Source organism: Acipenser ruthenus, chromosome 2 (genome assembly GCF_902713425.1).
Source record: "Acipenser ruthenus chromosome 2, fAciRut3.2 maternal haplotype, whole genome shotgun sequence".
NCBI lineage: Eukaryota > Metazoa > Chordata > Actinopteri > Acipenseriformes > Acipenseridae > Acipenser > Acipenser ruthenus.
Genome location: NC_081190.1, coordinates 111,624,118 through 111,652,076, shown reverse-complemented (window position 1 = coordinate 111,652,076; position 27,959 = coordinate 111,624,118). Strand labels below are relative to the sequence as shown.

General features: G+C 40.0%; 1 protein-coding gene across 1 annotated transcript; it reads right to left on the bottom strand.

Annotated features, from left to right (window-relative positions):
- Positions 1-27,825, bottom strand: LOC117409619 (replication factor C subunit 1-like). The gene is made up of 25 exons (XM_034015907.3): positions 27,659-27,825; positions 26,491-26,604; positions 26,038-26,128; positions 23,111-23,239; positions 18,732-18,985; positions 18,228-18,305; positions 17,343-17,420; positions 16,925-17,000; positions 16,579-16,772; positions 16,264-16,371; positions 10,818-10,997; positions 10,608-10,712; positions 9,376-9,706; positions 8,721-8,830; positions 5,088-5,202; positions 4,768-4,856; positions 3,851-3,988; positions 3,604-3,699; positions 3,155-3,253; positions 2,690-2,844; positions 2,338-2,455; positions 1,744-1,889; positions 1,152-1,365; positions 875-1,063; positions 1-397 (listed from the first exon to the last, which is right to left on the bottom strand). Exons 1-25 carry the CDS (start codon positions 27,659-27,661, stop codon positions 308-310), a joined length of 3,300 nt encoding a protein of 1,099 aa, XP_033871798.3. The 5' UTR covers positions 27,662-27,825; the 3' UTR covers positions 1-307.
- Between the last annotated feature and the right edge of the window lie 134 nt (positions 27,826-27,959).

Below are 27,959 nucleotides of genomic sequence, written 5' to 3'. Positions count from 1 at the left end.
TTTTTATGTGAAATCAATTTTATTGCAATTTTATACATAATACTACATGTTTATTAATATACAAACCTTGGAATATCATAAGTAGGGCTTTTTTTATTTGCCTTTATTTATATATACAATTCTCTTTCCACATACCAGTGGAAGAGAATAGTTCAAATAAGCTCAGGGCATTGCAGCAAGATAAAGTAGTCCAGGGAACAGTAAGCGCCCTTCTGCAATGGCTGCTCTGTCCCAAGCACCAGACAGCAAGGCTACAAAAAGCAGGCTATAAAAAAAAATAAAAATAAAAAAAAAAACCACAGTCTGCTCATTTTGTTTTCTTTGCTTTCCCCTTCCCTTTGCCAGAATCACTGGTTTTCGCTTCTTTTGTTGACTTGGAAGATTTAGCTTTCTTTTGCTGTGAACAAACAAGTACATGGGTTTCAAAAGTTTAGTTCAGGAGTCTTCCTTTAGATTCACATAGCATTTCCTAGGTTCCACGGCAGTAATCTGCTTTGTAGTGTAGAAAGACGTTTATAAATCCCTGGCATAAGTTCATGAGGATTCCACAGCAAGATACTAGTCCTAAAATCATCTCTATAACCCCACCCCTAGAAACAAATCAACGCCCCCCCTTACTGTAGTGAGAGGGAAAAGTCCAGCTATTAGTAACAGACACAAGGTAATAAGGATTAAATGAGCTGTAGTATCCTGGTCAAGACGATGGAACTGACGAGTGGTCACAGCCTACTGGTTAAAAAAAAAAAAAAATTCTGTTCCATTTAATCAAGAGCAAACCCCTCACCAGACACCATTCTTTCATTAAAATAAACAGAGCATCCGATAACTACCACTACTGCTAAAAAACAAAACAAAACAAAACACAATGGGTCACCTTAATCATGGCATCCGTTTCAATGGTGTCTTCAGACTCCTTTTCTTCAGGTTGGGTGTCCTCCGTGCCAAATTCATCTCCGAGATCCACGGTCGAGCCTGCTCCACGTTTTCCCTTCTTTACAGCCTGCAGTGAGTACGGGGTTAGGTGTACCTCCTTGTTGTAGGTACGGGTGAAGGCAGACTTAACCTGGAAGAGGAACACGAGACAGACTCAGTGTTACACAACCAAGAACCTCTAAATTCCATGAACCACCTCCAGTCCTTGTTCTGGCTACCTTTGGGTCCAGCTTGGAGAAGGGGTCTGGGCGGCCCCCCCAGGTGCTGATCTCCATGATGTTGTCCACGTCCTCCTTCATGAGGCAATAGTCATCCATGAGCTGCACAGCCTCTGGGACCCCCTCCGCCCCACGCCCTGCCATCGGCCTCACCAGAGAGTCCCTCAGGAATGGAAGGTACTCCATGTTCACTGCCCGCTTACTGGCCTGGGTCCTGCAGAGGAAGCAAGGGGAGTCAGGTTATGTCCCCCAATACAGAACATGCCTGGTTGATATTCCAGGTCTGCAGACACCTGCATTTATATGTCAGCTGGTTTTCAAAACAATGTGGTGGGAACGTGAGGAGTCTTTTGCTGCATTAAACAAGAGAAAGTGTACAGTGTATTGTGATTTTTGGCAGGGACAGAATTAACCCCCTCCCTGCCAAACGTAGCCCTACTTCCTCTCTGCCACATATCAATACTCCTTTCAAGATTCTTCAGTTACGGTAAGCAAAGGCTCCATAGTAGTAGTTGTGTTATAAATACCAATTGCAGACATACATGACATAAGGACAGCACAGCTGGATTTAGTTATGTAAAGAACTGCTCACCTCAGACACATGTGCATTGAAAGTTCTTGAATGATGCGGTCATGTTTGCCCGTTGCTGAAAACTTTCCTAACCAGCTGGGGAAGGTAGGGAACTGTGACATGTACCCTCTCATCAGCTCTCCGGGGAGGACGCTGGCGTAAATAGCCTAAAAACACATTTCATTGACCACCATTAAAAGTAGACCACTGTGGGAAACATTCTCAAAATGCACAGCAGGGCAGTAGAGAAAACTGTATGGTTTCCTATTGGGTGGAGGGGAGCCTGTCCAGATATACTTATTCAGACAAGACAGAACCAGGAACAGATTTCTTTATATTGAAAGCATGACTCATTTCTATTAGTAAACGTCACCGTATTATCATTTCAGTGAAAGTAATACCTGCTTGGTCTGTGTTTCACAAGTGTTTAGTAAGAGCAGATGGGATGAAAACACTCAAACATGTTAGCATGATTCTGAAGGTTAAATCTGGCACAAAAGCCAACCTATGCCAAGGGTAAAAGCATACAGCTTGAAATGCTGCTATTACAATTGTGCAGAAACAGCATTCCACAGTCTTGAGCCTATCACTGCTAAACAAGGCTTAATTTCTTACCTGTGTAGGTAACAGGGTCCACATCTGTCTAGAGCGAATCTGTCTGTCCACCAGATCTCCATCACAAATACTGTCAGCAGTTCTACTCAAGAGCATCAGGTGTTTTTTTACACTGCCACTAAAGGAAAAAAAAAAAGAAAATGAACTGATCAAAACTAGTCAGCTTTCAAATACAAAACTGGTGGCTTTCCTGACACTAGGGCCATCTTCCAATGTCTATTATTCTAAATCGAATAATATCTGTAGGGTATATTTGTACAGAGCTGTTATTTAAATAACCTGCCTCTACAGAAATGCTATCTCCCTTTCCTTGTGAAATGGCCTTCCTGTTTCAGCACCGACGCTCACTCACCCTGCTGCTGCTGGCCTGACATGGACATAGTTCTCCTGAACAAAGAGAGGTGCCAGAGAGTAGTCATGGAAGAAGAGATCGGACTTGTCTATCAGGGACATATGAGCAGCTTCGTCCCCAGCAGCAAACACCTTTCGGCAGACGTCAAAGGGGCCCTGAAAGATGTGTTGGATTAGAGTTTCTTCTTGGGAGGGGGGGATAAGTAAATAAAATGGCATCTACTGAACTACAAATCTAATACACAACTAACTGAGTATGTCATGATTAATTATCAGCTGCAGTAAGAAGCAAATTTCCATCAATAAAGAGATCCATAAGTTGTCATCGATGATGTCAACATCTTACTACTGCTAAACACAATGCCCACTTTAGGCAGCAAATTCAGACATCAGTGTAGTCCTTTCATTAAGCCACGACATGCTGAAAGATCCCTGTCTACCACTTAATGAATTCAACAGTGCTTACCATCTTAATATCCTTCCTGGCATTACTGGAATCACTTTTGGCCTGGTCGTAAGTAAACACTTTATCTCGGGCAGACCACATACTGAGATTGTGAAGCACCTGGAAAACATTTTAAACAATCATTGTTTAAGTAGGTTGTATTTACAGAAACAACTAATAAATAACCCAATGCCCTAGCTACAAGGCATTCACCTCATCTGCATACAGTGCTCTTGTTCAACACCTGGGGACAGCTCATGTTGATGAAGACAGAGAGCCGGGGATTTAACTCTGCTAGCAACAAGATTTTCACCTCCGTGTCACCAGTTTAGTGTCAGATAATGTGGACAGTCAGGTGTAAACTTGTGACAAAAAAGCTGAGGCATGTCTAACTAAACTCATAGTAAAACCAGGAGCAGTTTATCTAACTGCTATGCAACAGTCTTATTTCCATCCCTGCAGAAACAGACCTGCCTGATGTCCTGGTTAGCAGCCAATATGATTTCATTTAGAGCCGGGGGTGGGACCTTTAAACCTTCCTTGAAAGCGATCGACATCATGGCACCCTGGAAAACAACACAGTCAGAGTCACAGCTACATGCACAAAGAGGATCCAGCACTACGCACATGTTAAAATGGGTTTAAATACAATATGCCAATTTTCCCCCTATGCTATAAAAGTAAACCCCCCCCCCATCCCTGCCAATCGATCCCTACCTTAATCTGCTCCACTCGTGGCCTCTGGAAGCGGAGATCAAAGCAGTAGTTGACCAAGGCTCTGATCTTTTGATGATTCCGATCGTTACACATGCAGATAATAGGGATCTTTGTGTTTTTAATAAGACCAATGAGTTCCTGAAAATAGAAAATAAAAACACTTGTCCTGAAGCTAAAACAAATATATAGATTCTTTGTGCTAGGACTTTGTGGAGTAGTGGTTAGGGCTCTGGACTCTTGACCGGAGGGTTGTGGGTTCAATCCCCAGTGGGGGACACTGCTGTTGTACCCTTGAGCAAGGTACTTTACCTATATTGCTCCAGTAAAAAAACCCCAACTGTATAAATGGGTAATTGTATGTAAAAATAATGTGATATCTGTATAATGTGAAATAATGTATAATGTGATATGTTGTAACAATTGTAAGTCGCCCTGGATAAGGGCGTCTGCTAAGAAATAAATAATAATAATAATAATAATAATAATAATAATAATAATAATATATAGGGCGATAGATGTGATTGATGATAAAGTCTCAATAACGTGTGGTCAATAGCAGCTTACAGTGATGTGTAAAGTCAGTAAACCGTTTTCCATTAAATACCATTACAACCGTTCTGTTAAGTCTCATTCTACCTTGACATCGTCTTCCATTAAACCATTTCAGTCAGTGACTTGTATTTTGTATATATTCCAGCTTGCAGCCTGAAATCATTTTTTTTTTTTGTTGTCCAAATCAGTTGGACTCTCAGCACATATGATCTCAGTGTCACACGTGCACGTGCACAGTTCTTTGGTAATCACGCATGCACGTGCACAGTTGTTTGATAATCACACAGTTGTGTTTCTGCATGCCTGTAATGTAACATCCATAAGGCTTATTCGCATTGTGACACTACTCTCATGAAGGGAGGTACCTGGATTCCACCTCGGTCTTCATTGCCTGCCATTCCATCCACTTCATCCATGATCAGCACATGCTTGCTGCTCACCGTCTGAGAGGTGCCTGGAATGGAGAGCACAGGAAGTCTCTGAGTCAGGGGGGTCCCATAGGCAGATAATATTGTGCTTTGAAAATCATGACAAAGGGGCCATTTTAGACTAGTTTAATGTTTTTAGCAGTGTGGAGCAGTAATACAGGAAAGGTCAACATGTCAGGGTTAATGCAGATGTTATGTTAACGTTCCCCTGGGTTATTCATTGGTCACTTGTATTCCCCAGACTGTAAAGCAGCTACCTGAATAGAAGTTCTTGATGCTGGTGTTGTTCAGGGACTCTGCAATCACCACCTTCAGGCTGTTCTTACTGCGGGTGCAGCTGGCGTTTTGCTCCACGTAGCTGAATCCCAGCTCCTAAACCAGGGACAGATGACAATTAACCAAACATCCAAATAAACAGTCAACAGAATATTAGAAACCAGATTCATTCATTACTGATTTAGAAACACCACGCATCTGTTTTTGGTAACATCGTGGACAACAACTGTATAAAATATATAACACATGGATGAAGGCTACATTTGCATCCTGAGCCATACCACAGTAGTGACTTCAAAAAGTGACAATTCCTCTAGAGGGAAATATACCTGAACTTTGACATATTCGACTCTGAGACCATCACTTTCAATTCAAACACAAAACGTCTCGTTTTCACTTGACAACAACCACAGTACAAAAATGACCCTGTCCGACATCAAAAAAACGGAAAAAAACGGGTTTCTAGTCGTTTTTTCTCCGGAAAAAGCAGAGAAAACCATTCAATGGCCGAGTGGGAGCGACAGGAGCCGAGACAAGCCGAAAAAAAAAAAAGGGCGTATCTCATGAATAGTCATACTTGCCCCTGGCATCAGATAATGGCGGCCATAAGGAAACAAGCTGGCTGTTGTTGCATCAGCACTCAGAGAATATCACGGACATTTGCAGAGCTTTTTTGAGATGTTATAGTAATAAAATAATGACTTGGATCGCATTATTGAGGCGTTTGGTGATAAAACGAGTGATCAGGAGATGATTGATCGGTATGTACGACTATTATTATTATTATTTATTTCTTAGCATATGTGAAAGCTATAGCGAACGAAAGGGTGGGGCGGGGCTGGAGATGCCTAGCGAGTGCTTTGTTGACATGCAGGGCCTTATGCTAAGAAATAAATAATAATAATAATAGTCGTACATACCGATCAATCATCTCCTGATCACTCGTTTTATCACCAAACGCCTCAATAATGCAATCCAAGTAATTATTTTATTACTATAACATCTCAAAAAAGCTCTGCAAATGTCCGTGATAGTCTCTGTGCGCTGATACAGTAACAGCCAGCTTGTTTCCTTATGACCGCCCCTATGTAATGCCAGGGGCATGTATGACTGACTATTCATGAGATACGCCTTTTTTTTTTTTTTTTTTTTAAATCGGCTTGTCTCGGCTCCTGTCGCTCCCACTCAGCCACTGAATTGTTTTCCTGGCTTTTTCCGGAGAAAAAACGACTAGAAAACTGTTTCTTGCGTTTTTTAGATGATGTCGGACAGGGTCCGACAATGGACCGGATAGGAATAATTGCAATGTCGGACCAGGTCCGACAATGGACCGCAAAGTTAAACTTGTTTGACTGTGGAAAAAAAATACTTTTAAACAGCGCGTCTAAAATTAACTGCAAGTGTGAAAATAAATTGGATCCGACGCGCACTTAATAAATGCACTGCCAAGGGTTAATGATCAACAAAATGAGAATACGTAAAAAAAAAAAAATAATAATAATAATAATAATCGTATTTCAGAGAAACTGGAGAGGAACGGGAAATTAAAACAAGGTAAAGGCAATCACCCAAAAAAAGCTGAATCGCTAACTGATGACGACATAGAGCGCCTGTACAGCACTGAAATACTATGTTTAAAAAAAAAACCAACCGTACTGCTGAACCTCATCTTTAATATTAGCATCACAAGGGTATTCATGTATTATAAAAAATAATAGGTGGGCCTCTTCAGTGAGTTACAGGAAAACAATTCCATCTCAGGTTTCTGTGACAGTTTATAAACTCCACCCAACAGTCTCGTAGTTTATGACATCACATAAACCCTAGATGGAATCATTTTCCTGTAACTCACTGAAGCCCATCTAATTGTTTATATTTATCAATTAACAAAATGCAAAGTGAGTGAACAGAAGAAAAATCTACATCAAATCAATATTTGGTGTGACCACCCTTTGCCTTCAAAACAGCATCAATTCTTCTAGGTACACTTGCACAGTTTTTGAAGGAACTCGGCAGGTAGGTTGGCCCAAACATCTTGGAGAACTAACCATAGTTCTTCTGTGGATTTAGGCAGCCTCAGTTGCTTCTCTCTCTTCATGTAATCCCAGACAGACTCGATGATGTTGAGACCAGGGCTCTGTGGGGGCCATACCATCACTTCCAGGACTCCTTGTTCTTCTTTACGCTGAAGATAGTTCTTAATGACTTTCGCTGTATGTTCGGGGTCGTTGTCATGCTGCAGAATAAATTTGGGGCCAATCTGATGCCTCCCTGATGGTATTGCATGATGGATAAGTATCTGCCTGTACTTCTCAGCATTGAGGAGACCATTAATTCTGACCAAATCCCCAACCTCATTTGCAGAAATGCAGCCCCAAACTTGCAAGGAACCTCCACCATGCTTCACTGTTGCCTGCAGACACTCATTCATGTACCGCTCTCCAGCCCTTCGGCGAACAAACTGCCTTCTGCTACAGCCAAATATTTCAAATTTTGACTCATCAGTCCAGAGCACCTGCTGCCATTTTTCTGCACCCCAGTTCCTGTGTTTTTGTGCATAGTTGAGTCGCTTGGCCTTGTTTCCACGTCGAAGGTATGGCTTTTTGGCCGCAAGTCTTCCATGAAGGCCACTTCTGACCAGACTTCTCCGGACAGTAGATGGGTGTACCAGGGTCCCACTGTTTTCTGCCAATTCTGAGCTGATGGCACTGCTGGACATCTTCCGATTGCAAAGGGAAGTAAGCATGATGTGTCTTTCATCTGCTGCAGTAAGTTTCCTTGGCCGACCACTGCGTCTACGGTTCCCAACGTTGCCCGTTTCTTTGTGCTTCTTCAAAAGAGCTTGGACAGCACATCTGGAAACCCCTGTCTGCCTTGAAATTTCTGCCTGGGAGAGACCTTGCTGATGCAGTATAACTACCTTGTGTCTTGTTGCTGTGCTCAGTCTTGCCATGGTGTATGACTTTTGACAGTAAACTGTCTTCAGCAACCTCACCTTGTTAGCTGAGTTTGGCTGTTCCTCACCCAGTTTTATTCCTCCTACACAGCTGTTTCTGTTTCAGTTAATGATTGTGTTTCAACCTACATATTGAATTGATGATCATTAGCACCTCTTTGGTATAATTGTTTAATCATACACCTGACTATATGCCTACAAAATCCCTGACTTTGTGCAAGTGTACCTAGAAGAATTGATGCTGTTTTGAAGGCAAAGGGTGGTCACACCAAATATGGATTTGATTTAGATTTTTCTTCTGTTCACTCACTTTGCATTTAGTTAATTGATAAATATAATCTATTAACATGTCTATTTTTGAAAGCATTCTTACTTTACAGCATTTTTTCACACCTGCCTAAAACTTTTACACAGTACTATATATATATATATATATATATATATATATATATATATATATATATATATATATATATATATATATATATATATATATACACACACACATACATACACATACATATATTCACACACACACACTACACCGAATCTAACGTCAACAATGTTAAGATGCGTTATCTTTGTTTTAATCAAAAACATGAGCATCGGTTGGAAAATATTTTAAAGAGTGTTATTACTATTGACTATTTGCACTCACCTCACAGACCAGCGCAGCTGTGGTCGTTTTACCCACGCCAGGAGGACCCGACAGCAAGGCTGCCTTGAAGGTGGAGCCGTCGTCTTTTCCACCAAATTTACTGAATTTTGCTGTTTTAGACAAAAAGAAGAATTGACCAAGGTGTATTAACAATAAAAGCAACAGGCTTATTTTGTAAATGCAAGCTTATTTCAACTTATATCAGGAACTGAATCCACTGTAGCGCTGTGGCAGCCATCTTTGATTCCAAATGAATATTATGGTGGAAACTTGGCCAAGACTTGGTAGGCCAAGACCATCCAAAGTAACTTTATCCAGTACAAATCCAAAGTAACCCTGATCATGTATAGCCTTGTTCTATCCAAGGCTGGGGTCAATTTCAATTCCAATTCCATTTCTTTTTTAAAATCAATTCCCAATTCCAATTCCTTCCAAGGATTTACATTTTAGACATAATTAATAGTTCAACTGCTTTCATTTGAAGCCAATTTAACCGACTAAAAGTGACCATTCTTTTTAACAGAATACTGCCAATTGCAATTTTGATCAAGGATGTGTTGGAATTGATTAAAAAGGGAATGGGAACTGGAATTGGGAATGGATTTTAAAATGGAATTGGAATTGAAAAACAGGAGTTTACCCCAACTTACAGTACCTGCAGGCTTCTTGTCACTGGCAGCGTTGTGGTGCCAGTTGCGGAGCCAGCGTAGGAGCTTATTGGCACAGCTCTGGTCTCCCTGCTGTCCGATGATGTTCTTCAGGGAGGTGGGCTTGTACCTGTCCACCCAGAGCAGGCTCTCCCCTTTGCTTTCACTCGGGGCTGGAGTTTCCACCTTCTCGAGCGAGCTCTGTTGGAAGGACAGGCTTTTCTTCCCTGCCACAGTGCTGGGGGAGCTCCCTCTCTTCGGAGGCGTGGGAGTCTCTCTCTTTGCAGACCCGGCCCGCTTTGCAGGCTTCTCTGGGGTTACCAGCATGGACTTCTTATTCTGTTTTCATAAAGAGTAGAATCTTAATGACATCAAGAAGAGGACTGTGTGCTTTTAGTGTTTGCAACGCTTTTATTTTGACTGCATTATAAAATACCTTTGGCTTTTATACAATAGTACACCCACCCTCCTGTTCCCAACGTGGACAAATCGGCAGCTAGAAAACAGCAGGAGAAACAAACTCACGGTCCCACTGTTGTATTCTGTGCAATTCATTTGGCCAGTTGTTAAAACAATGTGGCACTGAAACGGTTCATTTTTAAAGTCAAAAAAATCAAAAGCAAAGAATACAGCTTTGTAGCAAACATTAGGACAATAACTCAAACTGTACTGTCTCTATACAGATGAAACTTAAAGTCACATGATCTACAGATGAAACTTAAGTCACATGATCTCAATATGGCAGTCTTATTAGATCAGTACTTACTGCCTCTAATTGTTTGAGATATGAGGCTTCAAAAACTATGGCTAACTGGCCTTTAATTATTTAATCAATAATAAATAGCACCAAACATACAACACACAGGGTTTCTGAAACAGTGATTTGTCTTAATGTGTATCTACCCTATAAAAGTGCATTTTTCTGACCCTCAGCTATCTTGCCTAGTGATCACACAGCAGTCATTGGGCAGCAGTGTGTAAGTAAGTCGCCCTGGATAAGGGCGTCTGCTAAGAAATAAAAATAATAATAATAATAATAATAATAATAATAATAATAATAATAATAATAATAATAATAATGATGTATTAAGCTTATGGGTGTGTGTACACATTATATATTACACATACATATACACAATACTGTGGCAGCTGAAATCAGAATCCATCTGGCTGAGAATATCCTTGGCACTTGAAATATTTCACATATTATGAAAGGAATTCAATTTCCTTCTGCTCTTACCTCAGCTTGAGCAGCTATCTCATACTTGGATCTCTTGCCAGGCTGTTTGCGAATCAGATCCAGCAGGCCATCTTCATCAAGAATTTTGGTCCCCAAACTTTCCGCCTAAGATTAACAGCCAGAAGAACAGGATTTGAACCCTGCAGACTGGTGCCATGGCACGGCCAGACACAGGCTCTGAACGCATGAGTAAAGACATTACACTGCTACCTTTTCTGTTTTAGACACACCACTGTCTCTGCCCAGCACCAGATAGCTGGTCTTCTTGCTGATGTTTCCGGTCACCTTCCCACCGTATCGCTCGATCAGGGACTTGGCATCATCTCGTTCCATGGACTCCAGGACCCCCGTCAGCACAAACACCAGACCCTCCAGGCAATTATCTGCACCCTGAAATACAAGGTACAGGCTTACTCTACAGGAATGCAAAACACACGCACTACATTTCCACACTGGCTTAACCATAAAAAAAAAGGAATATATATATATATATATATATATATATATATATATATATATATATATATATATATATATATATATATATATAGGGGTGTGGATTTCGAATAAAAACATATCTGAGCACTCAACCAGTACACACTGCTGCAGCCAGTGTTTAGTTGCCCTCATATCCAGTCTCACAGTAATAGTTCACAAGACAGCAGGTGTTTGTCTGCTGCTGTGATTACAGTGTAAAAAGATGCACCGATGAATACCCAGAGACGCCACATGGAAGCTGGACAACGGGATCGAGTCCTCTAACGTTTTGATTTGGGATACAATGTGTTCAGGTCAGAAATGCCATTCACAATCTTTACAGGACTCGTTTGCATCAGCAGTAAGATTGGTGCTGACTTAGGAGAGGCTACAAGCGACAACGATCTGTGAACGGTTATTTTTATTATGATTTTTTCTTGAATAGTGTTTATTATTAGGATTAGTATAAATCCGTTAACCTTTTAGCATTGGTGTTACCATGGTAACAACTCGGTTGCGGGTTTGCTTGTAAAAAACAGAGTATCGTACACATACGTTTTCAAATCTTGAATACAGTGTTTTCACTTTCTGACAAGCACTCCTAATGTCGGTATTAAACAAAGTAATTTGAGAAAAGACTATATATGTGAATATATTTCACTATTTTGTGAGTTTTGTCGAGTTCGGCAAGATTTTGATGTCTGGCCAAAATTTCTACCAGAGAGAGTTTAGGTTCTCACACTGTCCATGTAGTTCAGGATTACCAGATTTCCACAGTGAAAACGGGGAGGTTTTTCTTCTTTAATTTACTGACGCCGTAGCAACTCAGAAGCCAAAAATAACAGCATATAAAATAACACAGTAATAGTTAAAAAAAAAAAAATTAAACATCGGGTGAATTTATTGCATATGATAACTCATTTTTTTTTATATTGTCATCTTGTCAAAACATGTTAAATGTACAAAAAGCCAGATTTAAAAAATAGATCTATTACCATTTAAACATATGGTATACACAATCAGAATGGTTAAACAAATAATCCATAAGATTGTTTATTTTATTTTTGAATGGGATTTATTTTTTATTAGGGATGCACCGAATCCTAGTTTTTGAGATTCGGCCGAATACCGAATCCATCTCAAAAGATTTGTCCGAATACCAAACCGAATCTACAAGATCTGTGAAGAAAACTGAAGGAAACTGTTGAATGAAAAACAGACTGGCAGCTACTAACAAGGGACACGCACAATCTAGTTTTGAGCCTTTTAGTTCATAGTATTTTTATTACCGAATGGAAATATATCCCTGAATAAGATTTCAGTTTGAAACACACATATTTTACCGCTAACACCCTCCCCCCACAACAGAACTGTAGAGCTGCACCATTGCCATAACCCACTATTTTCTTTAATGACGTTTCAACCTGTGTCACCTGATCTGAGAGGAGGGTTGTCAACAGGCTCCCGAATTTCGGGACACTTTAAGGCAGGTCAGGTTTTGTAACTCGCCTCTCTAAACTGTAATGTATTCAGTAAAGTGAGTGTGAATTGTGCGAACTGTCACTAAATTAACAGAATTGTTTTACTTAATTGTTACCAAAAGCACACACCTGCCTGCGAGGATCGTTTCCATCAATCAGACCTATAGAGCAGCTGATTGGCTTTCTGAGTCTCTGACTGGGCGGGACTGTAGAATGAATACAGATTCATTCAAATATTAAAGAAATAGAAACTTTACCTGCTGCCACAAGGTTAAATGAAAGTGCAAGAGAGTGCAAAATTATCTATAATAATGGTGTTGCGCTATTTTGATAGATATTGTTTACTGTATAAAATAAATCAAGCAATAAGATTAATCGTTGTTACGAGGCTCTCCGGATAGAATCGCCACCACAATTAAACAATTAAATACATTTACCAAACTGCTCAAGCAATTCACACTCACTTTACACGTCGAATACATTGCAGTTTAGAGAGGGGAGTTAAAAAAAACCTGACCTGCCTTAAAGTGTCCCGAGATTCTGGAGACTGTTGACAACCCTATCTGAGAGCTATGAGGAAAAAATTACCATGATGAGTGACCTGAATCTCCCTGCGAAATAAAACCCATGTTGATTTAAATGCACCATGTGTGAAACACCTATCAAATAGGCTATGAAATAGTTTAAAAATTACACAGCAGTTCCCAAACGGTTCAACTTGTATTGGCACATTACAATGACATAACATTTTATTTACTAAAGCATATTGTTCAACAACGTCTTGCACATCTGACAGTTGTAAAGTTACAAACAATATATATTTCTGTGCACCGGTTTGTTTGTTTTTTAATCTCAGTATGATCTCTAGAACACATTGGATAGATAAAGCAACAAAGCACAAAAGTATACAACAGTTTGCCATTACTTTATATTACAGGTTCACTGCATAACTTACATACAACTCCAGTGTGATGTGAATGTGCGGTTGCATACGGGGGTATGTTTGCATTCAGCAGCTGTGTGTGTTTAGTGCATGCGCCACCAGTAATTTAGGGAGTTGAGAGCTGTGACAGAGTCCATCAAACGTGTTCTTGTTATTAAATACAACAGTTACATTCAATAACGGATTTGTGTCTTAAAGAAGAACTGCACACATTGGAGGGATGTATTAAAATGGATGTGCGTCTGGGCGGATATATTTATTTATTTTTTATTTTTATTTATTTATTTCTTAGCAGACGCCCTTATCCAGGGCGACTTACAATTGTTACAAGATATCACATTATACAGATATCACATTATATTTTACATACAATTACCCATTTATACAACTGGGTTTTTGTTGGTGCAATCTAGGTAAAGTACCTTGCTCAAGGGTACAACAGCAGTGTCCCTCACCGGGGATTGAACCCATGACCCTCCGGTCAAAAGTCCAAAGCCCTAACCACTACTCCACACTGCTGATTCGGTTCACTGAATCCTAAGTATTTGGCCAAATCAGAATCCTACTCAAAGTAGGGCCGAATCCGAAACCGAATCCTGGATTCGGTGCATCCCTATTTATTATTGGGCCAGTTAAAATTGTATCCGGGCCAGTAAAAACACTACCTCGGTGGCCCAAGTAAATGTACAGCCCTGGTTGTTGACTGAGATTTCGGTAACTAACAAATCATACACACCTATAGACAGCGACTTAAAAAAAAAGTAACCTGTGCCACTATCGTTGAATCCTGCATTGTATGACCTTATAATTTATAAGGTTACAACCACAACCGAACTGTTTTGAAAATGAAAGCTAATTCCAGCATGGTACCGCTACATTTAAAAGATTCATGCAAGGTGTTATACCAACTGGTTTGTTCATAAAGATGTATGCTCGCACTCTGCCTTTTCACTGCATTTTTAAATGCTGTACAATTTAAGAAATTAACTAAGTAGAATAAGGGATATCAACCAAGGTTTTTTTAAAAATATATATATATATATGCAAGGTTTGTTTTATTAAACAGTGACATTAGTTAGCCATGTGTGTGTGTTTATATACACTGAACTGACATATTTCAATTGAAAGCCGGTTAAACTTTTAAATCACACAATTAGGTTCTGCTGTGTGTATAATCTCCGAAGGGCTTTCAATTAAAAACAAACTGTCACAGTACTGAAACTGCTCTGCTCCGGATTGTAAATGATCTCCTGCTTGTCCTCCTTGACCTAACAGCCGCTTTTGACACCATAGATCATAGCATTCTTCTTGACCGCCTTCAGAAGTATGCTGGGATCTCTGGAACCTGTCCCTCCTGGATGTCCTCTTACCTATCTGGACGCATGCAGTGTTTTCTATGCTGGATGCAGTGATATTGCAAACCCAGTCACTTGTGGTGACCCTCAAGGGCCTGTTCTTGGGCCTCTTCTCTTCAACATCTACATGCTTCCCTTGGGTCACTTCATCTGCCAACATAGCCTCATGCTTCACTCCTATGCTGATGACACCCAGCTTTACTTAAAACTCAACCCTGGAAGTCCCTCTGCCATGGTCCGGTTCTCGGCTTGCATTCAAGACATCGAGGCCTGGATGTCTGACAATTTTCTTCAGCTAAACACTAACAAATCTGAACTCTTAGTAGGATCTAAAACTCAACATAAGCATCTCAGTATAGCTGCCCTGAACTTCGGACACTGTCTGCTGCTGCCTTCCCCCACAGCACAAAACCTTGGTGTACTTCTGGACAGCAACCTCTCCTTTGATGTCCACATCTCCTCTGTGGTCCAATCTTCCTTCTACCATCTTTGAAACATCTCCAAAGTCCGTCCCTACCTTTCTCTCCTGGATGCAGAGATACTCTGTCATGCATTTGTCTCCTCTCGACTCAACTACTGCAACTCTCTCTATGGTGGTCCCCGGCACACGCCATAAACCGACTGCAGCTAGTTCAGAATGCCGCCGTCAGGATCCTTACCAGATGTAAAAAACGTGAACACATCATCCCCCGTCTTGCCCAGCTGCACTCCTGCTCACCTACAATGCCCTTCATCACACAGGTCCTGAGTACCTCCTCAACCTGCTGACCCGCTATGTCCCTGCCTGCAAGCCGAGGTCCTCCGACTCTGGCCTGCTTTTGTTATCCCCGAGCAAAAGTGCACCACACTTGGAGAATGCTCGTTTAGCTCCATGGCTCCGACTCTCTGGAACTCTCTCCCAGCTTTGGTGTGTGATGCTCCCAACGTAGCTGACTTTACATCAACTCTCAAGATCTCTCTTACTTTCCATGCCCTTTAAGCCTATTATTAGCTATTGTGTTGTTGCTAACTTTTTTTTTTATTTTACTCATCCACAATGTTTTAGAATTTTCTTTTCGCATCCTAGCCTTGTATTATGCATTGTTTTTCACTGTATTTAATGTATTATGCATTGTTCCTCACTATCTTGTAAAGTGCTTTGTGATGGTGGTCCACTATGAAAGGTGCTATATAAAATAAAGATTCATTGATAAATTGCCTGACAATCTCTCCCACTAGGTTTCTAGCATTTGAGCAAGTCAAATTCATGACCGCATCCTGTTTTTTATTAAAGTAGATACAATTAGGTCCAAAATAGGTGTAATACTAAGATATTTACAATCTGTACTGTAACTTCGCATACCACCAATCGACGGGATATTCTTGAAATAAGAGGTTTAAGTGATAAAGGCATTTCTTACTTTGGGCATTTCTTTTGATCCAAGTGCTCTTGGGCCATCTCTGTTCAAGTAGTTCCGATAAGCCTGCACGTTGTGCCGCTTCTTTTCTGAGTCTTCAGGACTGTTAGACTGGAAAAAAAAATCAAAATCAGACAAGAGCTTCCCAGGTTAGAGTTGAATGACTCACTCATCCAAAAATCCATGATTTAACTTTTGCTTGTTTAATACGCTCAATTATGTTTTTGCAGTCTTCCATCCTAGTTATCAATAGTACATTTTGTTTAGTTTAGTTTCAGCTATCAAAAGTACGATCTGAACTGCAGAAATTAATTGTACCTCAGATTTCTTGGGCGACATTCTCTCCGTTTTGGGGGTGACCATTTCTTCTTTCTTGGGTGAAACAGTCTTCTCTTTCACAGGCGTCTCCTTTTTCAATGTTTCTTCTTTCCGTTTCATAAGCGCCAACTTGGAGCTGGCTTTACTGGGCGAGGGTTTCTTGGAAGGGGAGTCCCTTGCACTGACACTCGGCTCTTTGGTTTGAGCAACAAAAACATATATATATACATATATATATAATCTATTTATTTACTTTATTATAGTCAATGCGCACACCTTGCATCGGCACAAAGGATACATTTTCATAAAAAAAAAATTCAATATACTCTCAGAATGAAATGCGTACCTTCTTGTTTGATAGTGGCTCCATCTGGTTTGCCTGGACTTGTCTTAACAGGTAGAGATGCAGAGTCCTTTCTTGCCTGTCCAATGATAATTATAAATGAGCCCACCACATACGGCACATGACGGGTTGTAGCAGCTTGTTCTAATAAGACCTGACCTAACTGACGGGTTGCAGCAGCTTGTTCTAACAACACCTGACCTAACTGAGGGGTTGTAGCAGCTTGTTCTAACAACACCTGACCTAACTGAGGGGTTGTAGCAGCTTGTTCTAACAGCACCTGACCTAACTGAGGGGTTGTAGCAGCTTGTTCTAACAGCACCTGACCTAACTGAGGGGTTGTAGCAGCTTGTTCTAACAGCACCTGACCTAACTGAGGGGTTGTAGCAGCTTGTTCTAACAACACCTGACGTACCCGTACCTTTTTGGGTTTTGGGGGCTCATCCAGCATTGCCAGCGTCCTTGCAAAATCCTCATCTTCATGAAGTTGTCTCTCCAGCTAAACAGGTCAAAAACATCAAAATGCTGATTTTTTTTTTTAGGTCAAGTTGATTGTCATTGTGTAACTGTTCTAGGCTGCTGTTAAAGAAATCAACAACATTCTTGACTATGGAAAACAAAAACACTTCAATAACTCATTATTTAAAGCTTTAAGAAACAGGAGACCCACAGGTTTTGACTCTGCAGAAATAATCTAAAAAACAGCAATAAAAAAAAATAAACAGCACTTATACACAGCTATATGGCACAAGACCATCTTCTCACTACGTGCTCACAAGAAGACAGACTTACACTAAAAGAAACAGTAACTGTACAGTGTAAGATTACTATCAAAGATTATGGTAACTGGCTCAGAGGTGCATAATAATAATAATAATAATAATAATAATAAATAATAATAATAATGACAAGTTATATAAAAGAAAGTTGACTGGGAATTATTCTGTGTGAGTGAAAAGCATTGCAAGAAGTGGGGTTTCAAAGAAAAAACCTTGGCTCAAAAAACATCCATAAAAAGTTGAATCAAATGTGGCTATTGTGAAGACATGGCTTTCCTTAGCACAGGCAAGAACATATGAACAAGCATGCGGAGGTGATAAGCTGTGCATGTTGATTTTTGTGATAGACTGTAATACAGGTGTAGAAAACATTTAAATCCTTCAGTTAGCCACATAAAATTTGACCTCGGAAAAGAAGCAAGATCAATGCCAACGGTGATACATGTGACCTCAACGACATCAGAATTAGTAAGAGATACGGCAAGGGATGCGGAGGGGCCCTTTTTTATTTTCGGTCCGGTGCTTACCTCTGCATCCTCATCCATCTGAAGCTGGCGGGCAATAGCCTCATCTTCATTAGTGGAGTCATCCGTGCTCCCTGTGGGCTGCCAGAACACAGCATTATAGCAGGTTAGTTAAGAGCTTCAGCAAACCCAGCTTTGTTGTTAAAACAGGAAATGCCTTACATATGCATTTCCCCTTGTCATGACACCCTTTGTAAATGAGGCTTAGGTCTCAATGGGTCTGATCAACAATGTTTCAAACGTTAACAGAGCCAAAAACCAGACCAGTACAGGGCTCACATGTGCAGGACTCAAATGTACAGGGCACTCCCTTTTCCTTAGAATTTAAGCTCCTAAAATAAAAATAATAATAATTTAAGCTTCTAACCCCTCCCACCAAATGTAAGGTACAGGATGCTTCATATACAGTACATACACAATGTCATTCATATGGCAAACCCCTCCCAAGACTATGGGCATTCAAAGAAGGACTTCATGTTCTCATTATTTAGGCATGGATCGACTTACTGCTTTTCTCTTGGTGGTGGCCACTAGCTTTTTATCTGACCTCTGCACACTGCTGCCTCCAAAGTACTCAAACACTGACATAGGAGTGCATTTTGCTGGAGTCACTGCTTTAGCAGGGGGCTTCACTTCAACTGGTTTAGCAGGGGGTTTCACTTCGACTGCTCTTCCAGTGCTGCCTGGACGACTGGAAGCAGACAGGCCATTCTCTTTGCGTTTCTGAGGCTGTTTTAAAGATTCAAAGTTGTCTTCTTCATCTAAATAGAAGAAAACACAGGCACGTTTGTCTTGCATCTCAGTTGCTTTAAACAAACAACCTTTCTATGTGATGATACAAAGAAGGCCACCAGTTAGTCTCGTTTGATCATCATCTCCTAACAGAGAATGACCTCAACAGCCCACAGTGCATCTCCTAGTGCTGATTGAATGGAAGCAGGAGGCTTCTGCAGTGTTGAAGGTGATCGAGCAACTCTCATTCATCACTTGCCAGTCACAATACTGTACCTAACACACGTCTGTGGGCTCCATCTGTCACAACCCACTGTGTTCTGCAAGTGTTGCCATGTGATCTGTAATGGGGAGCTGCAAAGCCTATCTCCAGATTTTAGATAAAAGTCAAGCTTTCATTTTGTATACACTCGCTGAAAATGTATGTTCTGAAGTCCTAATGTATATTTTTGTCACTGGAAGTGGGTAGGGCTAAAATAACGCTCCATTGCCCCCATATTCTGATATAACCTGTGATAAAGAATGTCCCTTGAAAGTTTCCTAAAATTTGCGTAAGAGATTTACTAGCTATAAAGAAGAATGTAAGGGCGTCCTACGTTTGTGCTGTACGTACAGCAGGAAAAATGAACCTAGGTTTGATTGCACAATCTTCAACCTAGCCCTCAGGAGATAAACAACATAAACAAACTCATACTAGAGCTGTTAAAAGGCGGCGTGCTGCTTGCAGTTAAACTCTGGATCGGCTCTCTCTCATGTAGTTGTATTTATGACATGAACGGCAGTCCTTTAGGTCTACAGCCTTGAACTTTGGGCTGTACATTACTCGTGAATGAGAACAGGAACTTCTTTGTCAACAAGACAGTGTCTATTGTTAACTGATTTTTTTTTTCCACGCTTCTTAAATGCTTCTAAAACAGTAAGCTTCAGATTTTTTTTTTTTTTTTTTGAACATCCCAACAATGAAGTACACGTCTGACCACAAGTGTTACACATTACACAACGATTTTTTCTAATCCGCTAATACCTTGGTGACTATGGTGGGTATTTTTGTAACTTTATTGGATTGCTGCATTTAAATGTCAGTTTCATGTATTAAGAGAGCAGTATCACTTATGTGCTAATTTACAAAGACGTAAATACCAGTAATACCTTAAAGTTTAAAAGATTAGTCTGTGCGTTGCCAGAAGCTCTCGGGCAGCCATTTCTGGGTTTCTTTGGACCAACAGAAGATCAGCTTCTTCAAAAGACTTACGCAATTCAGTTTTCAGAAACTTGCGTGGCTCTCTATAAATATACCCCGAGTGTCTTTCTAGCAACAGGGACGAACATAAATAAAAAGCACTTGTCCGACAGGCAAAGTATAACAGCAAAACTTGTTGTCCCTCACACAAATCTTCTTGTCCTGGGCGTCGAGCAATACGAATTGCAAACCCTTACATACAGCATATTTTTAAATAGGTGTCCCCACTCCAAAATGTCCAAAGCATTTTAAACATCCACGGTTTGGTCTGCAGGTACCAATACTGGGGATTATGTAGGACACAAACAGGCTTCTTACCTGGTCCTTCTATGCAATGAAGAAGAATGTAAAGTCTGTCTTTACAAAATTCTTGAAACGCTCCTGTCCCTCATATGATGAGAATGTTTCACATTTAACTCAAGCTAATCTGCTGAGCATAGTAGGGTAATATTAGAATTTGTCATGTGTTCTAAGGCTGGGGCGATGCCTCATTTTTCACTATGGGTATATCGTTCTTCAAAAAACCAGATGCATCGATCATCGACGTAATAAAAGCTTAAAAAACCCCAGCTGTAATACATGTGGAGCTGTGGATTACTGTGTAACATTGCTAGTAAACCTTTAAAAAACTAGTATCCATATGTGACAGAAATATAAAGAGTTCTAGCTGTAAATCTCCCTCCCAACCTGTAAGGGCATGAAGTAGCGAAAAGGGAAGGCTTTGGACGGGCTGGCCTGACAGTTCATTTCCCGGGTCGGGAAGTCAGTCAGCCTGGAAGAAGGCGAGACTCCGTTGCAGGAACGTATTGACCCGGAAGGTAAACGAGGTAGCAACTGCATGCAATAGAGTCAGCCACAATAGTTTACCAAGGGGTCATGCATGATAGTATAAAGGGGCATCGTACCTGTTGAAATCTCAGCCAAGAATACAAGCTCACAAATCATGGTTTTAAGACCATGGATGAGGCCTGCAGGGTTTTTATTGAGAACTATTCCAACATATTCCTGCTTTCGCAAAACTTGTAGAAATTGTATCTAGTGTACCAGCAGAACGGGGTTTTTGCTGTCAGAACAGAGTGCAGACCAGCAAACGCACTTGTTTATGTAAGGATCCTCTAACATGACCATTTCAATGGAAGCTCCTGAGAATTATTAAGACTTTGATTTGGAAAGAGCACAAGTCATTTTTTGACTTGGGTGCTATAGGAAAATTTGAAGAACTTTTAAAACAGAAAAACTGTAAATAGTTATGATGTTAACAGCTACCCGCAGAGACATTGGTACATGTTCTACAACACTGATTTTTATGTCGTGATTGGGGGATTGTCAACTACGTTGATGCAATACGTAAAAGCGCAGGTGTTATGGCTGAAAACGCAGATTTTGAGATGGTATGCTTTTTACAAATGCACATTTTTAAAGGCTAGCGCGACCCCTGCACCTCATTAAATGGTCACGCAAATTAGTTGTTAGAGTATCCCAAACATTATTTTCTTTACTTTTCTTTCTTTTTGCCTTGACTGTGTTTTTGAACCACCACCAGCAACTTAATGTTGTTAAAAATAATGTGATACCTTGTAACAATTGTAAGTCGCCCTGGATAAGGGTGTCTGCTAAGAAATAAATAATAATAATAACACATCAGTAGTCTCATCTTATATTTAGAATTAAACAGACTTCTTGTGGTTTGTGTTAGCAAACAAGAAAAAAAAGGAAATCATCTTTGATTCATGCACCACTGCTAAACACAAAAACACAAAATCAAACTGAAACTTCCATTAACCCTTTGCAGTCCATTTATTAAGTGCGTGTCAGGCACGTCAGGTCCAATTCATTTTCAATTTTAGACGCGCTGTTTAAAAGTATTTTTTTCCAGTCAAACGGGTTTAAAAGGCCTTGCATATCAACAAAGCACTCACTAGGCATCTCCAGCCCCGCCCCACCCTTTCGTTCGCTATAGCTTTCACCTATGCAAGAAATAAATAATAATAATAATAATAGTCGTACATACCGATCAATCATCTCCTGATAACTCGTTTTATCACCAAACTCCTCAATAATGCGATCCAAGTCATTATTTTATTACTATAACATCTCAAAAAAGCTCTGTAAATGTCCGTGTTCTCTGTGGGCTGACGCACTATCAGCCAGCTGTTTACTTATGACCGCCCCGTTATCTGATGCCAGGGCCATGTATGACTATTCATGAGATACGCCTTTTTTTTTTTTCGACTTGTCTCGGCTCCTGTCGCTCCCACTCGGCCATTGAATGGTTTTCTCGGCTTTTTCCGGAGAAAAAACGACTAGAAACCCGTTTTTTGCGTTTCTATAATGATGTCGGACAGGGTCCGACAATGGACCTGATAGGAATAATTGCAATGTCGGACCAGGTCCGACAATGGACCGCAAAGGGTTAACCCTTAGCGGTCCATTTATTCAGCGCGTCAGGTCCGATTTATTTTCACACACAGAGTTTATTTTAGACACGCTGTTTTTGTTTTGTTTTTTTTGGCTTTTCGGCTTGGCGCCTATCGATCTCACTCAGCCACTGAATGGTTTTCGCTGCTTTTTCGGAGAAAAAACGACTAGAGACCTGTTTTTTGTTTCTTTTTGATGATGTCGGACAGGGTCCGACATTGGACCGGAAAGGTAAAATTGCAATGTTGGACCAGGTCCGACACAAAACTGCAAAGGGTTAACACCTGCTGAAGCCACTTCCTGCTCCCTGCCCCCAGCTCAAGTGTGCAGCTGCAGACATCGAAGAGCAGACAGCCTCCTTGTGCTCTGGCTCGTGCAGCAGAAGGAGGCTCTCGTAGCTGTTTTGCACTTCAACTCAACTGGGAAAGCAAACCAAACAGCTGCAAGCTTTTGCAGACTCCCTGCATAGATGTGCATGCCCCAGGGATTATTTTACCTGTTTCTGAAACATATACTACAGGGTCTTTTTTGGGAGGGTGTGCAGGTTTGGATGAAGACTTGGATTCACTGGGGGATTCCTTAGACGGTTTCCTGTGCTTCTTTACTGGCACATCTTCTTCAGAATCTGCAATGACCAACCGCATACATTAACAACTAAAGATGGGTGTTAGTGGCTTAATTGGAAGACAGTTTTGTGTATTTGAGATGCTCGGATCTCCCTCTTGAATTTGTTTTGATTTGACATAGAACAAAACCTGTGCTTACAATTTGTCTTGATTTCCCCAAGCAAATGGAAACAACAATGCAATAAAATAAATGGAGAAAGATAATCGAATTTAGTTATTAAGTATATATGGGTCATTTCATACCATCTCAACCAGTGCCGTTGCCTGTCCGTCTCAGATTTTCCTAGAAAAATTCACCTGAGGGTTTTCAGACATGCTGAGTTCAGAAATGACAGCCATTATTTTTTTTAAAAATTTCCCCTTCGACCTGTGACCTTGCAATGGTCAACCTAAAGTGAGAAAGGGACCTTGACCAGAAAAATCACCCTGGTGCAATTTAGATGCTACCATCATATGTAGCACCTTGTTCTACTCGTATTGAATAGGGCTTTTCAGAGCAAAAATACTAGAAGCACTCTACTCACTTCTGGCAAATTGCCAGACGAGGGGTAACTGACGAGTTTTATTCAAACTTCAGCCTAACCCTTTACCCTGTAGGGGATGTGGGTCCTAAAATGTAAGTATTGCTGTAAGAACCTTAGGAATCAGTCTTCCAGATTCTGTGAAAAACCAACCACTGGTCATTAAACCCCCTTGAAATCTGAATTTTTGCTATTTGTACCAAGTTTAGGCCATAATAACTTGCATGGGTTGACTCCAAAAAATGTTAATCAGATCTACAAGCATCAAGCAAAATATGTTGGTATGCGGGGATTTGGGATTTTTGAAGTTGCATTTGTCATGCATTCAAGCATTGCTTATGGCCACTTTGGTGAGACTATCCAAATTGGCTATTTCTTCAACTTTGCATTCTCTGATGATTGATCTAGAGGAAAAGTAACAGCATGTGCTTCCACCAGCTTGGAGCTGGACTTGCATGGGACTTGCAACTTCTTTGTTACAATGACACATTTTAAACTACCAAAATCTTACTTAGTTTGGTTTTAAAAACTAAATTCAGGGTTTTTCTTAAAAAAAAAAAAAAAAAAAATCTTCCCTGCTTACAGCTCCATTTAAATACACCTGTCTCTGTCATCGAAGACCTCCTAAACCAAAGACTTTCAGTTGTGCCTGAAACTGACTGATTGGCTAGCATGATAATGCAGCAAATGGCTTTTTCACAAATTCCTGGTCAATCAATCAATTATCCCCCTAGGTAGGCACCACAACTTATAAAAAAAACTTTACTATCACTTTTTGGTTTTTAAAATCCAACTAAGTAAAGTTTTGGTAGTTTCAAATGTGTCATCATAACAACAAAGTCCCAAGTCCCATATGCAAGTTCATAACCCCTCAGCTCCAAGCTAGTGCCACTGGAAGCCCACATTGTTACTTTTTCCTCTAGATCAATCCTCAGAGAATAAACAGATTCTAATTTCAAGGGAGTTTAATGACCAGTGATGGGACTTGAAACCAAAAGTTTTCACAGAATTTGGAAGACTGGTTCCTAAGGTTCTTAAAGCAATACTTACATTTTAGGACCCACATCCCCTACAGGGTAAAGGGTTAGGCTGAAGTTTGAATACAACTTGTCAGAAGTGAGTAGGGTGCTCCTTTTTTATTTTATTTTTGAAAAGCCCTATTCAATTCGAGTAGAACAAAGTGCTACACATGATGGTAGCATCTAAATTGCACCCAGGGTGATTTTTCTGGTCAAGGTCCCTTTCTCACTTTAGGTTGACCTTTGCAAGGTTACAGGTCATTTAAAAAAAAATAATGGCTATCATTTCTGAACTCAACGTGTCTGAAAACCCCCAGGTGAATATTTCTAGGAAAATCTGAGACAGACGGGCAATGAAATGTCCCTTTTCTGGTTGAGTTGGCGTGGAATGATCCATAACGATGAATCTTCGGTGTCTAACACTGGATATAAATCCCTTTAAGACCAATACCAGAACACTGAACTAGATTAGATCAACACAATAATCACTTGTTGGTGCCCTGGAGGTCTAAACTTCAGTCGAACCCATTAAGACGACTTACGTTACAATAAGACCTGCCTAATCCAGCCACTCTGCAAACCGGCATTCAGCATGATTTTGGGTCCCGACCAAATCTCTATTGAAATGAATGGTGTGATACCCTCTACAATCCGGAACCTGTCTATTCTGGAATCCGGAATGATTTTTACATCTCTAACCTAAAATCGATGTAAATCTGACTGTGTAATCCGGCACAGGGTCATGTGATTTTTCTTTTCTAAGTTTAAAACTAGTATAAAAAACAAAAGACAAGCAAGACGTTGCGTCTATGCTGACATGTTTGGCAGGAGCCATTCTGAATTGTTTCAACAGCAAATAGATGTCTGAACAGTCACATAAGGAGCTATCTCTTGAAAGAAAATTGGTGCTTATCAAAAAATCTGAACGTTTACCAAAAGCAACACAAAAAGAGCGACGTGCAAAATTGATAATCAAGGCAAACCATTTCAAACATTATGAAAAGATGCTTATTTAAAGTAAACCTGAATGCAGCAGAAAAATCCTGAATCCCTGAAAAGATTTGTGACTTTGCCTTTTGTTAGGCGCAGTATCAGAATTTTAACAGTAATTCTGTAATCCAGCACACTGTCGAATCCTGCACAATTTTCCAGTCCCAAGTGATGCCGGATTGAATCGGTATTACTGTACTTGAGGAATCAATTAAAACAATGTGGTCTCGTTTTACAGAGCGTGGAACTGGTGTAGCTGTTGCAAACCTGTGTCAATGATAACGCGTTTCTTCTTGTTTCCTCGTTGCTTCGTTTTTTTTGCAGAATCATCATCATCATCACTGTTCAGACTCTTCACCTGAAATCCACAATACAGAATTTAGAATAATTACTGCATCAAATTAAACAGACAGTGGATATATGGCATGAGACACTTTTTAAAGGAGGCCCATACTTTGAAACAAGGGGTTGTTTTTAACCAGTTTTGCATTTTTTTCTTGGGTCTACACTATTTGTCCCTAAATTGATGATAACCTTTATAAAATACAGTAAGCACCTGCAGCCACTTATGTACTGCAGTGTAATCAAAATTGCTTTATTTAATTTAAAAAAAAAAAAAAAAAAAGATTGCTTTTTTTTGGTTTAGTTTTTACATTGAATGAGTTTGTTAAACTAAACCGATCTTTTCAAATGTGTCCTTGGAAAACCATTAAAACAAACCTTGGACAAGTCAGGCTGCTTCTTGCCTCCACATTCACTTTTGGGTTTACCATTCTTTGCCGTCTCGCTTGCAGGGTTTTTTTGCTGCTTAACCACAAAGAATTTCCGAATATCCTTAAAAAAAAAAAAAAAAAAAGTTTTGGATTATAGAGCAGAACTATTATTATATTTTTTTCAGGTTTTAATACAAGCTTGATTAACCAGCCACAGTGTGTTTACACAAGCTCAGGTGTGTCTTATTAAACTCACAGTAAAACCAGGAATTGATCATCCCTGCTAACCATGTATGTGTGTAACCTTGTCGCTTGTATTCTTAAAGCACTTGTAGGCTATAAAATCCATTGGAATCTTTATGCATTTTATATTTAATCATCTAATATAACTATAAATAAATACCACTGTTTATTAACGAACGTTTTGGTATAAACCCCAACCTCACCCATACTTTACTATTATAATGTATCTCGTTGAAACGTAGCTTTGCATTGCATGCATTCCTGCAGAAAATGTTTTCACTAAGCTTGCTGTACACACGTGCACAGTCGGGACAGAACTGCACCGCCCTGCTTCATCCTTCCTCACATTAATCCAAATACCTTTACGTTATTCCATTACCTGTGCAATACCAGTCTTTTGGGGTATATTTTATTTATTCTGGCTGTATTAGACACATCACTCTCCTAAAGTATCAGCTAGAACTTTTAATCATATTGACCACAATTTCTAATTGTACATAACAATTACAACAAAACAACGTATCAGCAATTGGTTATTAAAGGTATACACTGTGAGCTTGAATTATAATTTATATATCAAAAGTACTGTATACAAATGCTTTCCCTCTGCCTATATAGTTCCAGCATCATGGCAGGCCGGGTCATTGCACTTGTATCTACGCAGCTTGTAAACGAAACACTATTTCATCAACTGTTTGTAAAAGTTATGAAAGCTCACAATTAATTGCCTTTTTTTCACTGCACTATCGTGCATTTATTAGGAAAACGGCCTATCACTGCATTAACATTATTTGTGCTGCAAAGTATGGTAGCTAAAAACTTAAGTAATCCTATCACGTCAATCAAATCCATACAATTTTTAGTGCTGTGACGCACATTTGATAATAACACTCGTACTGGTGTTTGCACGTTCCTACTTTGTTGTAACTTACCATAGTTTGTAAAATGAAATGTTGTTTTTTTATTATTATTATTATTTTATTATCTTTCACTGCCAGACTCCATTTACCTACTCTCTCCCACCTCCAGCTTGGCGCCAAGTATTGCAGGGCGCTGCAAAATGACGAAACTGCGTTACTGTTGTGTTGGTGCGCTTGACATGTTATTCAGCTCTTAAAGTGAACGAGCTATTAAATATCGATATGATTGTATAAAAAAAAACTGTGTTACTATTGCTGCTAATGATGTGTTCTGGTAATGGTTGTAGATTTCTTCTGGGTGGTTCGCTGGTAA